This window comes from Schistocerca americana, chromosome X, assembly GCF_021461395.2.
Source record: "Schistocerca americana isolate TAMUIC-IGC-003095 chromosome X, iqSchAmer2.1, whole genome shotgun sequence".
NCBI lineage: Eukaryota > Metazoa > Arthropoda > Insecta > Orthoptera > Acrididae > Schistocerca > Schistocerca americana.
The window spans coordinates 737,766,841-737,784,948 of NC_060130.1; the positions used below are offsets into that span (position 1 = coordinate 737,766,841).

The 18,108-nt window shown below is 43.7% G+C and overlaps 1 protein-coding gene across 5 annotated transcripts in view; it reads right to left on the bottom strand.

Annotated features, from left to right (window-relative positions):
- Positions 1-17,739, bottom strand: part of LOC124555443 (glutamate receptor ionotropic, kainate 2) — a 187,554-nt gene extending 169,815 nt beyond the window's left edge. For all 5 annotated transcript variants that reach the window (XR_006968555.1, XM_047129354.1, XM_047129353.1 and 2 more), the window contains exons 1-3: positions 17,562-17,739; positions 9,145-9,250; positions 5,745-5,900 (exon numbers count right to left, since the gene is read on the bottom strand). Coding sequence is in view for 4 of the 5 variants with exons in the window: in XM_047129354.1 (XP_046985310.1) it covers positions 5,745-5,900; positions 9,145-9,208 (220 nt within the window). In the remaining variant the exon portion in view is untranslated. The remainder of the gene's footprint in view (positions 1-5,744; positions 5,901-9,144; positions 9,251-17,561) is intronic.
- Positions 17,740-18,108: the final 369 nt, after the last annotated feature.

Here is an 18,108-nt window from a genome sequence, read left to right on the forward strand (position 1 = left end):
GTGTGTTTGTCTTTAGGATAATTTAGGTTAATTAGTGTGTAAGCTTAGGCACTGATGAACTTAGCAGTTAAGTCCCATAAAATTTCACACACATTTGAACGTTTTTTTTTTTGGGAGGAGTCACAACAAACTTGTAATATCATATAAGTACAAAACTTAACAATTCATTCATAGTTTACGATAAAAATAGAAAGTAGCTGATCTACTGCCTGTGTTTACATATTATGTCTTTATCTGTTTGTAGCCCTTGAAAACGAGCAAATTAACATGAAATATAGAGTTTTTCAACCGCAGTTTTAGCCCTTTACCACTGACTATTCGTAATGTCCAAATAGTGGTACGATTCTTAATTAAAACATGATTTTTGAACAGAGTATGAACAAATTAGAATCGATAAGAGAATACTGGTGGTATTCAGCCACTTGTCACTTTACGAGTAAGGCAGCGATCGGTGGACGGACTAAATTTTGTTTTATTTGCTTATATAATTTAATATTTTGATTTTATTTGTCTTAAAACTGAGGGAGTCAGAATTTTTCAGTCTTTGTTCGACTCCTGTGTTTATTACAGGAAATAATCGTAATAAAAAACCAAAAATTAGTTGTTTCAGAAATCGGTTATTTTCAGCGGTTTTAACAGTCAGGTAAAACTGTTGTTAAAAATCGGTATAACCGAAAACCAGTTGTTTCATTGACAACCGCCATCCCTACCAAGACTCCCAGTTCGGTAACACCCTCGGTACGACCCATGCAACTACACTACTGGCCATTAAAATTGCTACACCAAGTAGAAATGCAGATGATAAACGGGTATTCATTGGACAAATATATTATACTAGAACTGACATGTGATCATATTTTCACGCAGTTTGGGTGCATAGATCCTGAGAAATCGGTACGCAGAACAACCACCTCTGGCCGTAATAACGGCCTTGATACGTCTGGGCATTGAGGCAAACAGAGCTTGGATGGAATGTACAGGTACAGCTGCCCATGCAGCTTCAACACGATGCCACAGTTCATCAAGAGTACTGACTGGCGTATTGTGACGAGCCAGTTACTCGGCTACCATTGACCAGACGTTTTCAGGGCAGCAGTCGAACATTTTCTGTATCCAGAAAGGCCCGCACAGGACCTGAAACATGCGGTCGTGCATTATCCTGCTGAAATGTAGGGTTTCGCAGGGATCGAATGAAGGGTAGAGCCACGGGTCGCAACACATCTGAAATGTAAAGTCCACTGTTCAAAGTGCCGTCAGTGCGAACAAGAGGTGACCGAGACGTGTAAACAATGGCACCCCATACCATCACGCCGGGAGATACGCCAGTATGGCGAAAACGAATACACGCTTCCAATGTGCGTTCACCGCGATGTCGGCAAACACGGATGCGAACATCATGATGCTGTAAACAGAACCTGGGTTCATCCGAAAAAATGACGTTTTGCTATTCGTGCACCCAGTTCATCGTTGAGTACACCACCGCAGGCGCTCCTGTCTGTGATGCAGCGTCAAGGGTAACCGCAGCCATGGTGTCCGAGCTGATAGTCCATGCTGCTGCAAACGTCGTCGAACTGTTCGTGCAGATGGTTGTTGTCTTGCAAACGTCCCCATCTTTTGACTCAGGAATCGAGACGTGGCTGCACGATCCGTTACAGCCATGCGGATAAGATGCCTGTCATCTCGACTGCTAGTGATACGAGGCCGTTGGGATCCAGCACGGCGTTCCATATTACCCTCCTGAACCCACCGATTCCATGTTCCGCTAACAGTCATTACATCTCGACCAACGCGAGCAGCAATGTCGCGATACGATAAACCACAATCGCGATAGGCTACAATCCGACCTTTATCAAAGTCGGAAACGTGATGGTACGCATGTCTCGTCCTTCCACGAGGCATCACAACAACGTTTCACCAGGCAACGCCGGTGAACTGCTGTTTGGGTATGAGAAATCGGTTGGGAACTTTCCTCATGTCAGCACGTTGTAGGTGTCGCCACCGGCGCCAACCTCGTGTGAATGCTCTGAAAAGCTAATCATTTCCATATCACAGCATCTTCTACCTGTCGGTTAAACTTCGCGTCTGTAGCACGTCATCTTCTTGTTGTAGCAGTTTTAATGGCCAGTAGTGTATGTTGAGCCAGTTACAGATTACTTGTCATAGAACAGGAGAGCTGAAAAAGCAAAGCCGGCCGAAGTGGCCGTGCGGTTACAGGCGCTGCAGTCTGGAACCGCAAGACCGCTACGGTCGCAGGTTCGAATCCTGCCTCGGGCATGGATGTTTGTGATGTCCTTAGGTTAGTTAGGTTTAACTAGTTCTAAGTTCTAGGGGACTAATGACCTCAGCAGTTGAGTCCCATAGTGCTCAGAGCCATTTGAACCATTTTTGAAAAAGCAAAAGCACTCTTTGTTGTTTCAGATAGCGTTCAGATTTCGTCGAATGGTTTTGAACGCTACCTTGTGTTTGCGCACTGTACACCAGAGCAAAAACCGTGGTCGCAGTGCACTCCAAAGAAGTGGTGCAATCACGTTCGGTGGGACTGTCAGCCCACGATGTCCTTAGAGAAGCGATGAAGTGTCAGTGGAGTGTAAGGAGAAGGGTTGGAGCGTCCGTTGGGCGTCAGTAGAGTCAAAGATGGTAAAGAACGTCGACCTGTTGCTCATTGCACTGCAAATTGTCACTTTCGACCGCAAAATGTGTGGGAACCATTGCGTCAAGGGAAGAGGTGTTTTCATTGACGTTCTTTATGCCACGCCGTGAGGTGTTTTAATGTCGTTTCAGAGAGACGGTGTGTGTGGAACGTTTGCCTCGTTCACCCATAAGAAAACCGCATGATCTCAACGATGGCTGTCGCGGTTCTAACCTCCATGACGGAGAAGTCGAAAGAAGGGGTGAAAGTTGCAACACTCTTCGTATCGTGTGGCACGTCCACTGTGGCGATGGTCAGAATTCTTCTGAAATTTTGTTCCAATGTGACATCATTAAACCACGTAACACCTTACACGAACTTCTGAGCTCACCTTGCTACACATGTGTCCACACCGTGCTGTTTGACGCGAAGCCGAGCTCTAGGATGAAATCACAGGGCGCCACACTTTTGCATAATTTCAGAGGAAGGTAGCTTGAGCCAAACGTCCCTCTTATAAATAGCAATCTGGAAATAATTACAGGGTTTCGAAAAAGTGATCCTTTAATTTTGGTGCGCGGAGTATACAGGGTGGTCCACTGATAGTGACCGGGCCAAATTTCTCACGAAATGAGCATAAAACGAAAAAACTACAAAGAATGAAACTCGTCTAGCTTGAAGGGGGAAACCAGATGGCGTTATGGTTGGCCCGCTAGATGGCGCTGCCATAGGTCAAACGGATATCAACTGCGTTTTTTAAAAATAGAAACCCCCATTTTTTATTATATATTCGTGTAGTACGTAAAGAAATATGAATGTTTTAGTTGGACCACATTTGTGATAGATGGCGACGTAACAGTCGCAAACGTGTAAGTACGTGGTATCACGCAACATTCCGCCAGTGCGGACGGTATTTGCTTCGTAATACATTACCCGTGTTAAAATGGACCGTTTACCAATTGCGGAAAAGGTCGATATCGTGTTGATGTATGGCTATTGTGATCAAAATGCCCAACGGGCGTGTGCTATGTATACTGCTCGGTATCCTGGACGACATCATCCAAATGTCCGGACCGTTCGCCGGATATTTAAGGAAACAGGAAGTGTTCAGCCACGTGTGAAACATCAACCACGACCTGCAACAAATGATGTTGCCCAAGTAGGTGTTTTAGCTGCTGTCGCGGCTAATCGGCACATCAGTAGCAGGCAAATTGCGAGAGAATCGATAATCTCAAAAACATCGGTGTTGAGAAAGCTACATCAACATCGACTGCAGTCATACCATATTCCATGCACCAGGAATTGCGTGGCGACGACTTTGAACGTCGTGTACAGTTCTGCCACTAGGCACAAGAGAAATTAGGGGACGATGACAGATTTTTTGCACCCATTCTATGTAGCGACGAAGTATCATTCACCAGTAGCGGTAACGTAAACCAGCATAATATGTACTATTGGGCAACGGAAAATCCACGATGGCTGCGATAAGTGGAACATCAGCGACCTTGGCGGATTAATGTATGGTGCGGCATTATGGGAGGAAGAATAATTGGCCCCCATTTTATCGATGGCAATCTAAATGGTGCGATGTATACTGATTTCCTACGAAATGTTCTACCGATGTTACTACAAGATGTTTCACTGCATGACAGAATGATGATGTACTTCCAACATGATGGATGTCCGGCACATAGTTCGCGTGCGGTTGAAGCGGTATTGAATAGCATATTTCATGACATGTGGATTCGTCGTCGAAGCACCATACCATGGCCCGCACGTTCACCGGATCTAACGTCCCCGGATTTCTTTCTGTGGGGAAAGTTGAAGGATATTTGCTATCGTGATCCACCGACAACGCCTGACAACATGCGTCAGCGCATTGTCAATGCATGTGCGAACATTACGGAAAGCAAACTACTCGCTGTTGAGAGGAATGTCGTGAAACGTATTGCCAAATGTATTGAGGTTGATGGACATCATTTTGAGGATTTATTGCATTAATGTGGTATTTACAGGTAATCTAGGTGTAACAGCATGTGTTCTCAGAAATGATAAGTTCACAAAGGTACATGTATCACATTGGAACAACCGAAATAAAATGTTCAAACGTACCTACGTTCTGTATTTTAATTTAAAAAACCTACCTGTTACCACCTGTTCGTCTAAAATTGTGAGCCATATGTTTGTGACTCTTACAGCGCCATCTATCACAAAACGAAAAAAGTGGTCCAACTAAAACTTTCATATACCTTTACGTACTACACGAATATGTTATAAAAAGGGGGGTTCCTATTTATAAAAACGCTGTTGATATCCGTTTGACGTATGGCAGCGCCATCTGGCGGGCCAACCATAGCCCATCTGGTTTCCCCCTTCAAGCTAGACAAGTTTCGTTGTTTGTAGTTTTTTCGTTTGACGCTTATTTCGTGATATATTTGGCCCGGTCACGATCAATGGCCCACCCTGTATTATTAAACGGTTAACGTGGGGAAGAGACTCAGTTGCAGGTAGCCTATCTAAGGGACGACAAAAATTTGTTGACCGAAAAAATCTGAAATGCTAGAATAACTTATTCATTAATAACAAAAATTTACGTTACTGGTTTAACAAAACAAATCAGGTATTACAGTTAGAATCTGAGTATATGTCGTGAGGCAGCGTAACTGACGAAGCGCTAATTACCCAGACTACGTTCACCCAGTATTTGAGAATGAGAGCAGTTAGCAACTTTGAACAACTTTACACATTATTTCAAACCTTTACAAAACTTTTTCTCTCCGACACACATGGAAAAATGGTGAAAGGAAAAACGTTTAACGTTTAAAAAATGTTCGCTTTTGATGTAATAAAACTGCAGCATTCGACATGCCGTTTTAATCTATTATTTCTCTACTATTGACTCTATTCGCGATGAATGTTGCACGCAGTATCCACTTACACCACTGAATGTAACTGTAAAACTATATCCTTGTACAAACCGTTGTCGGGAGATATGACGCTTTATACGGGCAGTTCGGAGGTGGGGTTTTACTAGTGATAAAGAAATGCTGAAGTTTCACGTGATTTAAATAATGTGGAACAGTACAGGCGATTTTGCTAGACGGAGTGTGATGCTTACCTCTTTTGGAGGCATGGAAGCTGTCCTGTGGAGATATCTTCTCGATCTGCGCAGAGAGCCGCGATCGGGGCAGCACGCTGCGGTCGGCGTTCAGTCGGTCTACGGCGTACCGGAACGCCACCTCCTGCCGGTCGTCCGCCGGGTGGAACAGCCCCCCTATCGCACCAAGAAACGCTCAGCAATTACATGTTCACAGTACACGCCAGTAAAATACAGTGTTAATAAACTGCTACTGGCAAAGAATCAGAGAGAGAGAGGGAGAGAGAGAGAGAGAGAGAGAGAGAGAGAGAGAGAGAGAGAGAGAGAGGGGGGGGGGGGGGGGAGGGGGGGTGGGAGAGAGAGAGAGAGAGAGAGAGAGAGAGAGAGAGATGGCGAACAGAAAGGGCCTTTGTTAGATCGGCTGCACTCTTCCTGAACTTACGATGCTGCTGAGCTACATTTGTATGCGTCCAGTCATTTACCACTTTGTGACTGCATAAGAGTGAAACCTTAGCTTAATTTAGTTTAGTTTAGTGTCCTTCATGTTGCACATATTCTATCGATCATATTCGCGACAATTTGCCATGGTGTGGAAAGTGTCAATACAAATAACATACATTATCCTTGTGACAATATTACTAGAAGCTGACCATTTACACAAATGGATCTTTTAAATCTTATTTTACCGAAGAATTTCAAAAATATAACGTAACCGCATTCATTCTTCCTCTTCTTCTTCTTCTTCTATCAACGATGTCGGTCATCTGCGGACCTCGAGATGTAACTGCCTCATGATTCTGTCTTCTTTCATGTTTTTCTGTCTGTCTGTTCAAACATTCATCTAGACTAGAGAGTACAAGGAGTTGTTAGATAGAGACGATTTCAATTTGTTTTTAGAGCATAGCTTCAGTTCACAAGGAAAGTGGACGAATGCTTTTGTGGTTCCATAATTTCCTTCTTCTGTGGAAGAGTAAGGTTAAGTTCGCTATAGTGGAGGCCGTTCTGTTCTTAGTGTTGCATTTATGAATGCTAATATTATTTTCAAATTGTACCTGATTCTTCAAAAATGGTTCCAATGGCTCTGAGCACAATGGGACTTAACATCTGAGGTCACCAGTCCCCTAGAACTTAGAACTACTTAAACCTAACTAACGTAAGGACATTACACACATCCATGCCCGAGGCAGGATTCGAACCTCCGACCGTAGTGGTCGCGCGATGTCAGACTGTAGCGCCTAGAATCGCTCGGCCACAGCGGCCGGCCCTGATTCTTCATTATAAATTTCTTAAGACAGTAAATGTATTGTTGAACTGTTGACAGTATGCACCTTTTTTTAAAACAGTTGCGTGCATGTAGTTCAACAGTGGACACCAGATATTATTCGTACAGGACTCTTGGATATCATGAATTCCTTTTGTCTATGAGTAGAACTGCCCACGAAAATTATTCCTTATAACATCAGTGAAAGGAAGTACGCAAAGTAAGCTAATTTCACAATGCTTTCATCGCCAAAATCAGCAGTGACGCATAGAATAAATATTACTGCACTCGACCGTTTGAGAAGATATGTAATATGTGATTTCCAATTACAGTTCTGATCAGTATGCACACCTGGGAATTTTCAAAAATCCATTTGATTTATTTCCTTTTCCCCCTGCTGTTATCTGTTACTGATGATGCAAAATCTTAACTTGTACAGAACTGAACAATGTTTGTAAGTTAAGAAACTGATTATTACCCGAGGAGCATGGCGTTAGCTACAGTGGGCCAGTAAGCGCAGTGTGGTGACATATAAGTTATAGCAATATGTGCATAAGACACTGCGAGACAGGCTAACTGTGATCGGCAAAAAGTGCATTGCTCAGCGGTAATGGTTGAACTGGTCGGGACGATGTCACCCCATCAGGGAAGAAAAACCATGTTATAAGCTATGTGAATTGCGGCTGGGCAATAGTTGAACTAATGCGCCCCAGCGCCGTATAAATAGCTTTGAGTTTTGAGACAGATCATTCTGAGTCCTGCCATTCCACCACGACGCCACGGCCATGTTAGACGACGACACGATGTGGTACCATCAGCTGCAGACACGGTTTCGAGACCAGATTGGACGAGCTGCTTTCTGGAGAAGTCTCCCCTGTCGGACTACATGCAACAGCGCCATCAACCTACCGTCCGTATCTGGTGCCGCCAGACTTCTGCCAGAGATCAGTGGGTCTCGTCCAGAGCATGGTATGAATGTGAATTGGACCATAGTCGCCTGGGAGCGGGCGTTCAACAGCAAAATGCAGTCGCAGCAAAAAGAAGAAATGCTCTGCTGACGTCAGGGTCTTAGGCCACTGACAGATCACTGGTCGCTGCTCGGCCTCACCTCAGCAACAAAGGACACTGACACGTGCACCTCATCGCTGGGGCGGAAGCCAGTCGCCTGCCAGAGCGGGATGTGACTGCTTCACATTGTCAACGACGAGATGTGTAATTGTATCCAAATAAAATATTTTTATCGACGACCGGTCTGTCACTCCACCGCTCACCCTAGAGAGTGGTGCCAGAAATCGACATCACTCCCAAAAGTTCATTCATTGCTTCTCCTGCTGTTGCAGTTCTGTTGGGCTTGATTATGTTGCAAACATCAGCAAAGAGGAGTATTTGTGTTTTATCAGTGTAAGATGGAGGGTCATTTATATATACGATATTGTATTGCCTGTGTTGTGAAGAAGAGCGATGCAATGTTCCTACGGAGATGCACTCATGTCTGAATGACGACAATGAAAATTTGTGCCGAACCGGAACTCAACTTGGATTTCCCACTTTACGCGAGCGGTCGCCATAACCGCTTTGGCTATCCGTGCACGACTCACGGCCAGACCAGAATTTCCATACGTCGCCGTCCCTGCGTCACAACCTGCTCATGCACTTCCGAACTCCTTGCCTGAGTCCTGTCACAGTTTCAAACTCCTCAGTTACGCGATTTCCCATCTTCACCTTTGCACGTGTTTCGTTTATATATCCAACATTTGAAATATTTATCGATTGTAACTCTCCCATTATGTATGAAAACCAACTTAAACCTTCATCTACATGATTAGTCTGCAATTTACTATTAAGTGCTTACTCCTTATCTTCCATTATTATCACAACAGTCATCTTATCTCGTGTACAGATTATAACATGCCACTGGAAGTAAGTTTGGAAAAGGGGAGGGCGCTGGGTGTCGTAACCCGTATTCAGTTCTGTATTTGCAATCTCTGTTGAAACCACGCTACGGCATCCGGTTGCCCATATACACTTAATCAGTGATATAATTTATGGTCAGCAGTTTTCATTGTCACATTGTTATCCACAACGTGATACAAGCCCGGCAGTCTACCGTGAAACACTAGTCAAACTTCAGAATGAAAGAAGAGTGGAGTAGCAGCTTACCGATGCGGATGACTTCCGGCAGCGCGCTCGCCAACGGCAGCAGCGCAAGGAGCGCCACCAGCATGGCGCCGCGCTGCTGCCACCCTCCCTACGCCTCCAGCACCGCCTGCAACACACACAGACATGAGGGATTGAAGCAAATTAATGTGGCCTTCCGGTAGCGAGGGGTGGATCAAGCTTCCCTCTCCCTCTAGGTGCTTACAACCACAGAGATGCTGGTCGCTTCACGGAACTCGGATTGTACGATACACGGGGAGCGAAATATGGAGTTATCTGATTTGCTTAAAAGTAATAAGTTTTATGTTGATGAACCAAAGCTACATCTGTTGTTGTAGTTAGTTTCTAAGTAAAACTTCTAAATTTCGTGTAAAAAAAAAAAAAAAAAAAAACCACTGTTTTGGGATTCACGCGTGTTCTCCTCTGCTGTGTTCAAAAAAATGGTTCAAATGGCTCTGAGCACTATGGGACTTAACTGCGGTGGTCATCAGTCCCCTAGAACTTAGAACTACTTAAACCTAACTATCCTAAGGACATCACACACAGCCATGCCCGAGGCAGGATTCGAACCTGCGACCGTAGCGGTCGCGCGGTTCCAGACTGAAGCGCCTAGAACCGCTCGGCCACTTCAGCCGGCTCCTCTGCTGTGTCTCTCTGATTCGACTTTGAGGAAACCATTCAGTAAAAAATAAAAAAATAATAAAAAAAACACCATATAGCCACAAGTCACAACCTGATAATAAACCTGTTTTCTTTTCGTTATTGCCGACACTTATTGTGATGAAACTTCCTGACAGATTAAAACTGTGTGCCGGACCAAGAATCGAACTCTGTACCTTTGCGTTTCGCGGGCAAGTGCTCTACCAACTGAGCTACCAAAGCACGACTCACGCCTTGTCCTCACAGCTTTGCTTCTGCCAGTACCTCGTCTCCTACCTTCCAAACTTTACAGAAGCTCTCCTACGAAACTTGCAGAACTAGCACTCCTGAAAGAAAGGATATTGCGGAGACATGGCTCAGCCACAGCCTAGGGGATGTTTCCAGAACGAGATTTTCACTCTGCAGCGCAGTGTGCTCTGATATCAAACTTCCTGGCAGATTAAAACTGTGTGCCGGACCGATACTCGAACTCGGGACATTTGTCTTTCGCGGGCAAGTGCTCTACCAACTGAGCTACCCAAGCACGACTCACGCCCCGTCCTTACAGCTTTACTAATTGTGATGCTTCAAAGCAGCGTACAACACCAAGCACATTTTGAAAAGTTTGCAGCGAAAAATGTAGCCACTGGCCAGTTTACATTTGGTGCGTTTTACGCAGTACATTTCTGCGTACAAAATATAGCTGACGTATAGAAATGCTTTCTAGCGGTGGAAGGAAAGTCATATCCCTTGGAGATTGTCCGCTACGAGGTTGGAACCTACGAGCCACACGTGCGGCTATTGCCGTCTGCTATGCGGAGTTCAGAGAAGCCTCGTGTTCCTCTTTTTAGTATGCTGCGGATAGAAACTGAAGATTGAAATGAAAGAAAAACCTGATGAAATGAAAAGACATCGGGAGTCATCAGCTCCTGACACTAACCATAGGTTTTTAAGGTTCCGTACCTCCAGTCAGTAAAAATGGAACTCTAATACGTAGGATCACTTTGTTGTCTGTCTGTCTATCTGACTGTTAAGAATCTTTTTTACAGTAACGGCTAGAGGTATCAAGTAGAAATTTATGTCGCATGCTAAGGTCTATGGCCACTTGTCGATGTAAAAAATGTATGTTTCTGCGTCTATGATACCAAAAGATACGGCCATTTATGTCACATATGTTGATACTCGCAAACTTACGTGTCAAGACCTGTAGGATACTTGTCGTTTCACAGTGTAAGTACAGGAAAAACGCCGGAAAATGTTAATTTGTAATTATATCACGCGAAAAAGATACTTTTGTCATTAGTTATCTGACTGTCTGTCCGTCGCTTAAGAGCCCCTTCACTCAGGAACGGGTAGACTCATTAAACTGAAACTTATGTCACATACTAAGATCTATGGCCCCTTGGCGATGCAAAAAATTTAGATTTAACATCAATGCTGTCAGAAGATAATGCCATTTACGTCACATATTGTGATACTCGCAAACTCACTCATCGAAACCTACAGCGGAGTTCCTGAAAGTAGGCAAGAAGCTTGGTTTCACTGTACAAATAAATGAAAAAAATCCAAAAATTGTTAATTTATAGTTAATCACACAAAAACTATTTTTATGCTAGTTGTTATCCGAGTGTCCGCCAGTGAAGACCACTATCTCTCAGGAACGGGTAGACGTTCCGAACAGAAATTTATGTCACGTACTAAAGTCTACAGTCCCTTGGTGTTGTCAAAACATGTAAGTTTCTATGTGAATGCAATGAAAAGATACGGCCATTTATGTTACATGTTTTGACAGGTGCACTAGGAGCCGTATGTACCCATTGGGCGGGGGAGTCGATGGTCGGAGTAGATGCCCTCCCGTTCTTCGCCACGGCAAAGGCTCCTCCACTTACATTCGTAATGTGTTACACAGGGTGCCGTACCGACGTCGTCGTCAACTTGACGCTTCCGGTTATGCCTGAAACAATCGATTGTTCCGATACTTTCGATACAACTGCAAATAACAGAATACCGCCGGCCGCAACGGTCGCAGGTTCGAATCCTGCCTTGGACATGGATGTGTGGGGTGTCCTTAGGTTAGTTAGGTTTAATTAGTTCAAAGTTCTAGGCGACTGATGACCTCAGAAGTTAAGTCGCATAGTGCTCAGAGCCATTTGAACCATTTTTTTGAACAGAATACCTTCCATTATAGAAACGTTTGCCGTTGCCTGCTCCCTAAGGGTTCATTCGCACTGGACGCCACGGAACGGAACGTCAAAATCGTCCATAATGCATTTAAAAGGGTGGCATCCACTCAAACAACCAAAATAACGCAACGGAACAGGACGTCAGCGTCAAGGATTCTCGGGATGAAAGTTCCGCCATCGTCGTCGGAAGCGGGAGGAGAGCCGTGTTGTCTGCTAACAACGAAAGTTACCCCATTATCGCTGCTCTCACTCACGTTATAGTGGTGGATTTTAAGAGTTTTCTCCCTTCTTTATCTTCATTTAACTGTCTGCTTTTTTTAGTGAAACTTGGCCAAGATTCCATGAGAACTTACAATGGGTGTTCGTCCACAAAAGAGACACAATATGTAAACGCGAAAAAGATTTGCATTTTACAATCCCATGACAATGGAAAACCTACAATTTGCATAAATAAGAACATAAACTAATGAAACGGCTTTCATCAAAAATTCTTTTTAACAACAAACATGAATGAGAAGAACAGTTATTTTGACGTTATTTGGTATTTAGAATAAACAACATAATTAATGTTCCGGCATAACGGCAAGTGCCGGCACGACGATCAAGAATGGAAGAGCAGAGAGGGCTGTGAGGCGACGTCAGCCAATAGTACGCTGACAGACCCCGCTCTAAGACGACACAAAGGCATGAACTGTATTGCTTTACTTGCATTGGAATTGTATATACTTCAGTATATTGATTGCATGATGATTTGCATGTCGCCATTTGCTTGCGACTCAACTTTGTGAATACGAAAAGTTAAGTATTGTTATTTATCTTACTGTAATAAACTCTATTAATACGGTTTGCTTGAATTGTTGTCTAACGATCCGAGAAAGCAGGTTTCTTAGGCACCCTATTATAGACGACTGTGTTGAACACAACAATTAACAAAATTAAAAGGCGCTAAGTATTTCATTCAAAAAATTGTTAAATATGTTTCTACGTACATACAGCGTTAACTCATAAGTACGAGGTTTGGAGCTTTAATAGAGGCAACTATTTATTTACGGCTCGTACAAAATAGATACGTGTTTCAAAGTTTTACTGAACTTCAAAGTAGTCATCAGCAATGTGTATAAACCGTTGCCAGCGATGTGGAAGTCGTAAGATACTCTTAGCAGTGTCAGTTGAGTTGACAGTTCGAGTGGCGCGGTCTGTTGCCCGACGAATTTGTAGCAGTTCTGAACCGAATGCCGTGAAGGATTTCCTTCAGTTTAGAAATCGAGTTGAACTCACGAGGGCTTAAGTGAGGGGAGTGCAGTAGGTGTGTGTGTGTTCAAATGGCTCTGAGCACTATGGGACATAACATCTATGGTCATCAATCCCCTAGGACTTAGAACTACTTAAACCTAACTAACCTAACTACAGCACACAACACCCAGTCATCACGAGGCAGGGAAAATCCCTGACCCCGCCGGGAATCGAACCCGGGAACCCGAGCGTGGGAAGCGAGAACGCTACCGCACGACCACGAGATGCGGACGTACAGTAGGTGGTATAGCACTTAGCAGCCCCATCAGTCAAACAAATCAGTAACAGCTTGCACTGTACGTGCTTGAGCATTGTCCTGCAAAATGATGGTCAGGTCTTGCAGAAAGTGTCATCACTTCTGTCACTAAGCTCGTTGTATTCCAAAAATGATCAGCATAGAGACAGAAGTGATGGCGTACGTGGAAACAGTGTTTGCCCGGGAGTTGCCCACATAGTGTACTGAGGCGGAATAGGGGGAACCAGACCGCATTAGCCGAGGCAGATGGAAAACCGCCTTAAAAACAATCCACAGGCTGGCCGGCACACCATCTCGACACTAATCTGCCGGGCGGATTCATACTGGGGAGCAGCGCGTTCGACTGCTTTCGTTACTATTAACAATAACAATTTCCACACCTTCCATCCCATTGTAGTGTGCCCCAAGGCTCCGTCCTCTCTCCTCCCCTTTATCTATTCTACAGTGCCAATATGCCCAAACCACACCCACCAGGCCCACTTTCAATACACAGATGACACTGTTTTTATCACCCTCTACCCTACACTCCTTAAGTTCCAACGATCCCTCCGAAACCACCTCGAATTCAACCAATGGTTCCACAAGATCAACTCCTCCAAACCCAGGCAATAATTAAGGGACGAACAATTGCAGTTTTCCCCCTCAATGATTTGTACTTCACCATTTACAACCGTCCTGTCCAGTTAAATAATGTGCTAAAATACCTTGGAATAACCCCTGACCGGCAACTAACATGCAAACCTCAGATACTAACCATCCAACGGAAATCCCACAAAAAACTTAAGCTACTACCTGGTCGAACTTGAGAATTAAACGCCTCCACTACTGTATACACCTACAAAATCTTGCTCCGATCTCCCTCCCCCCCCCCCCCCCCCTTCACCTTCCCTACCATATGCAAATTTCGTATGAACATCTGCTCCTACTAAGTTTAATCAGTCTCTCTAAATCCTGGAACGTCATACATTCCACATCGCATTCCGCATCCGTTTACCTTCCCCCACGCAGATCATCTAGTACCCAATCATATTCCCATCCCTCCTCGCCCACATCGAACACTTCGTGTAGCCTATGTTATCTGAAAACTAGATTCCAATAACATCATCGTTTCTCCTCTGATCACGAATCTTGGTATGCTGCCGCGCCTTTAGTAACACATCCAATCATATGTACTGCTACACAAACTGCTTAACGTATCCCAACGCTACTTCCATAAACTCTTTCTATCTAACAATAAAAATCAATCCCAATATTTATTCATCCTACCAACTATAACTCGTCCCCACCTATACTACTCCTCATCAGGGCTCGCCCCTCCTCCCCCATCCCTCTCCATTTCTCCCCATACATTCTTCCCTCCCTCTTCCTATCTGCTCTTCTCTTGATAGAGCAGCTCTGCCCACCTGTCAAACTCCTCCTCACTTTATATCTTTCCACTGTCCACTACAGCACCCAATTTTATCTCCATAGTTACTACCAGTGGACCCCTATATCTTTCACCTACACCTTCCAACCTTAGAGAACACCCCATTTCTCCCAGTACAGATCTTTCAGTATTTGGTGATAGTGCGGTGCTCCATTTAAATGAACATCTCCGTCCATTTCGACGTGTTTTAAATATCTATTTTATCTTTACCTTTATTTTTTTTATTTTAATGTTAAAAATATGAATACCAACAACAGGGGGTAATTTTGTAGTAGGAAACATTCATCTTCTTATAGATTTTCAAAAGTTCTCGAATTTGCGTACTTCATTCTTGTTCGGTGTGTCTGTTTATATTGTTAAAGCTATTGTCCGAAGTGTTGGGTGTTGTACCGCTGACAGCGCATATCGAGCCTACAGGGAGCGAGGGGGAAGAAATAACAAAGTCAGACTCCGTCCGAACATCTATCCAAATGCTAGACAATCCCGACAGCTCTACACTTCGATGATCTGACGGGAGCCGGTGTTACCACTGGGACAAGACCGCTGGCAGACGACAGCACTAAAGGAAAGAAAAAGAAGCTGGAACTGGTCGTAAGTTATAAGTTTAAGTTCCCCATAGATATTTACTTAATCCTGTAATCATACAGTAATGGGCCTTTCTCCCTATTTATGCGAAGACGTGACATTTATTTACTTTCAGGGTCAACTGCCAATCACTGTACTAAGCTTTGATCCTCTGAAGGTCTTCCTACGTTTTGAGAACTACCGTAAGTCAGCCTGACACTGTTCATGAGACTGATACAAAGCCAAAGGTCTACGACTCAAAACGGGGTCAATAATAGGATTTATAGCTTCATTTCAGTTCAGTATGTTGCTATTGCAAGGTTTACGTATACGCACTGAGTGATAATAAATCATGGGAAGGACCTGTGACACTAGTCGGTCCTTGGCTGAAGAAGTCTTTGCGGTGCATGTATCTGCGCACATTCCTGGTAGAAATGAGTTCTATATCTACATCTACATATACACTCTGCGAACGACTATGAAGCGCCTGATGGAAGATATGTCCCGATGACCCGGTTATTGCGGGTTTCACGTTCCATTCACGTATGGAGCACGGGAAGAATGATTATTTAACTGCCGCTGCGCGTGTTGTGATTAATCTAATCTTGTCCTTAGGATCTCTATGGCAGCGATATGTACGAGATTGTTGTATATTCCTAGAGTCATCATTTAAAGTCCGTTTTTGGAACCTGTTTAATACATGTTCTCGAGTTGGACGGAAACTATCTTCAAGAGACTTCCAGTTCAATTGCTTCATCATCTCTGTGACACTCTCCCGCGTGTCAACAGATCTGTGACCATTCGTGCCGCCCTCTTCCTTATACGTTCAAACTCCCCTGCTAGCTCCATCTTGTACGGGTAACACGATCTGGAGAAATGTGTACGCAGCTTGTGACTTGTGGCTAGGGCTACTGCCTCTGGATCACGGGGTCCCGGCTTCGATTCCCAGCCGGATTGGAGATTTTCTTTGCCCGGGGATTGGGTGTTTGTGCTGTCCTCATCATTTCATCATCATCATCATCATCATCATCATCATCATCATCATCATTCGTGACATTGACTAGATTGGATTGTGAAAACAATTGGACTGTGTCAAAATTGGGACTATGTACAGGCGCTGATGGCTGTGCAGTTCAGCGCCCTACAAACCAAACATCATCATCATCAACACATGAGAAATATTCTAAGACTGACCACACGAGGGATTTGTAAGCAGTCTATTTGTCCAATCATTGCATTTCCTTAATATTCAGCCAATAAGCCGAAGTCTGCTACCTGCCATACCCACGACAAAGAATATGTATTCGTTACATTTCATGTCCTTAGTAAGTGTTACATCTAGGTATTTGTATGAGTTTACTGATTCCAACTCTGAACTTACTGATATTGTCTTTATAGGATACTAGGTGTTTTAGATTTATAAAGTGCGCCATTTCCATACATTGAAATTGGTGATGATTTTTCGCCTTGTATGGTTCTGCAGAGGGGACGTGACTTCAGCTCGCTAAATACTTTTAGTGGTCCTGTGTTTGAAAACATCGTCTGTGGGACACTAAAGATTTATTCTATACAAATTATTGATGTCGGGAAATGCGAGTTTCTGTGTAATCTTAGATATACTATGTCCTATGCGAATTGCACCGATTATCATCCCACGTTCAATGTCGGTTAAATCATGACTTTGTGCCATATTCACTACAGACGCGACTGCAACAGACTGCTCGCATATCGTGTCTACAATTGCGCTACACACAACATGTATCCGCAATAGTCGCGCGTCATACTCTTCACATCTTCGAATGGGACAATCATTTTCGTTACATTAGCAGCCATTTAAAATGAGAGCGAAAGTGAATATTGAGGTATCTGTAAACAGCTGCTGAGGTGATGATTTCAGTATTGCTTCAAAAATTGAAATAAACAAATACAGAACTAATAATTATCGATTCATTTACAGTCAAGCTCAATGACGATATCAATGTCGGCTTTGAAACTTATTTCCTAGTGGCCGTGCATTACTTTTAATTCGTAGAAATACTTCTGTTTTTCTGCATCTTACCTGCAAGACGTGGGGGGCCGTCGTCGTTTGGGATATAGGCTTCCGTAGTAACTTTCTGTTGACGGCCGTCGATGTCTGCTCCTCTGAAGTGTTTCAAGCAGCAGTCACACGTGTTTTGCTGAAATGCGAAGACTGCATCTGTAGCCTGTTATCTGCAACTCTCTCGTCAGTAGCTGAGGGCCTGAAAATGACCAACAAAAAACAAACTTTAATCCTTATAATTAGTAGCAAGGCGCAGGAAAATACAATCGCTATAAGAAACGTGCACAAAATAAAATGAAAATATGAAACTGCAATTTCATTTGTTGCTGATATCAGTCAGTCTCGTAAATACAATCACCCATTTTACACGATTCAGATGATATTCCTGCTACTGTAAGTGCAGCCAAAACTCTACTGAGAGAGAATCTGCTTTGAGAATAAATGATGTTCCTTATGAATCCATCTGTGATCATAGGACGTAATAGAATACACCAGGTGTAGTGTAACTCAAAAGAAAAAGAAAAAATAGCGGTTGGTTAACTGTGGATTTGGGAGGAAAGGGGAC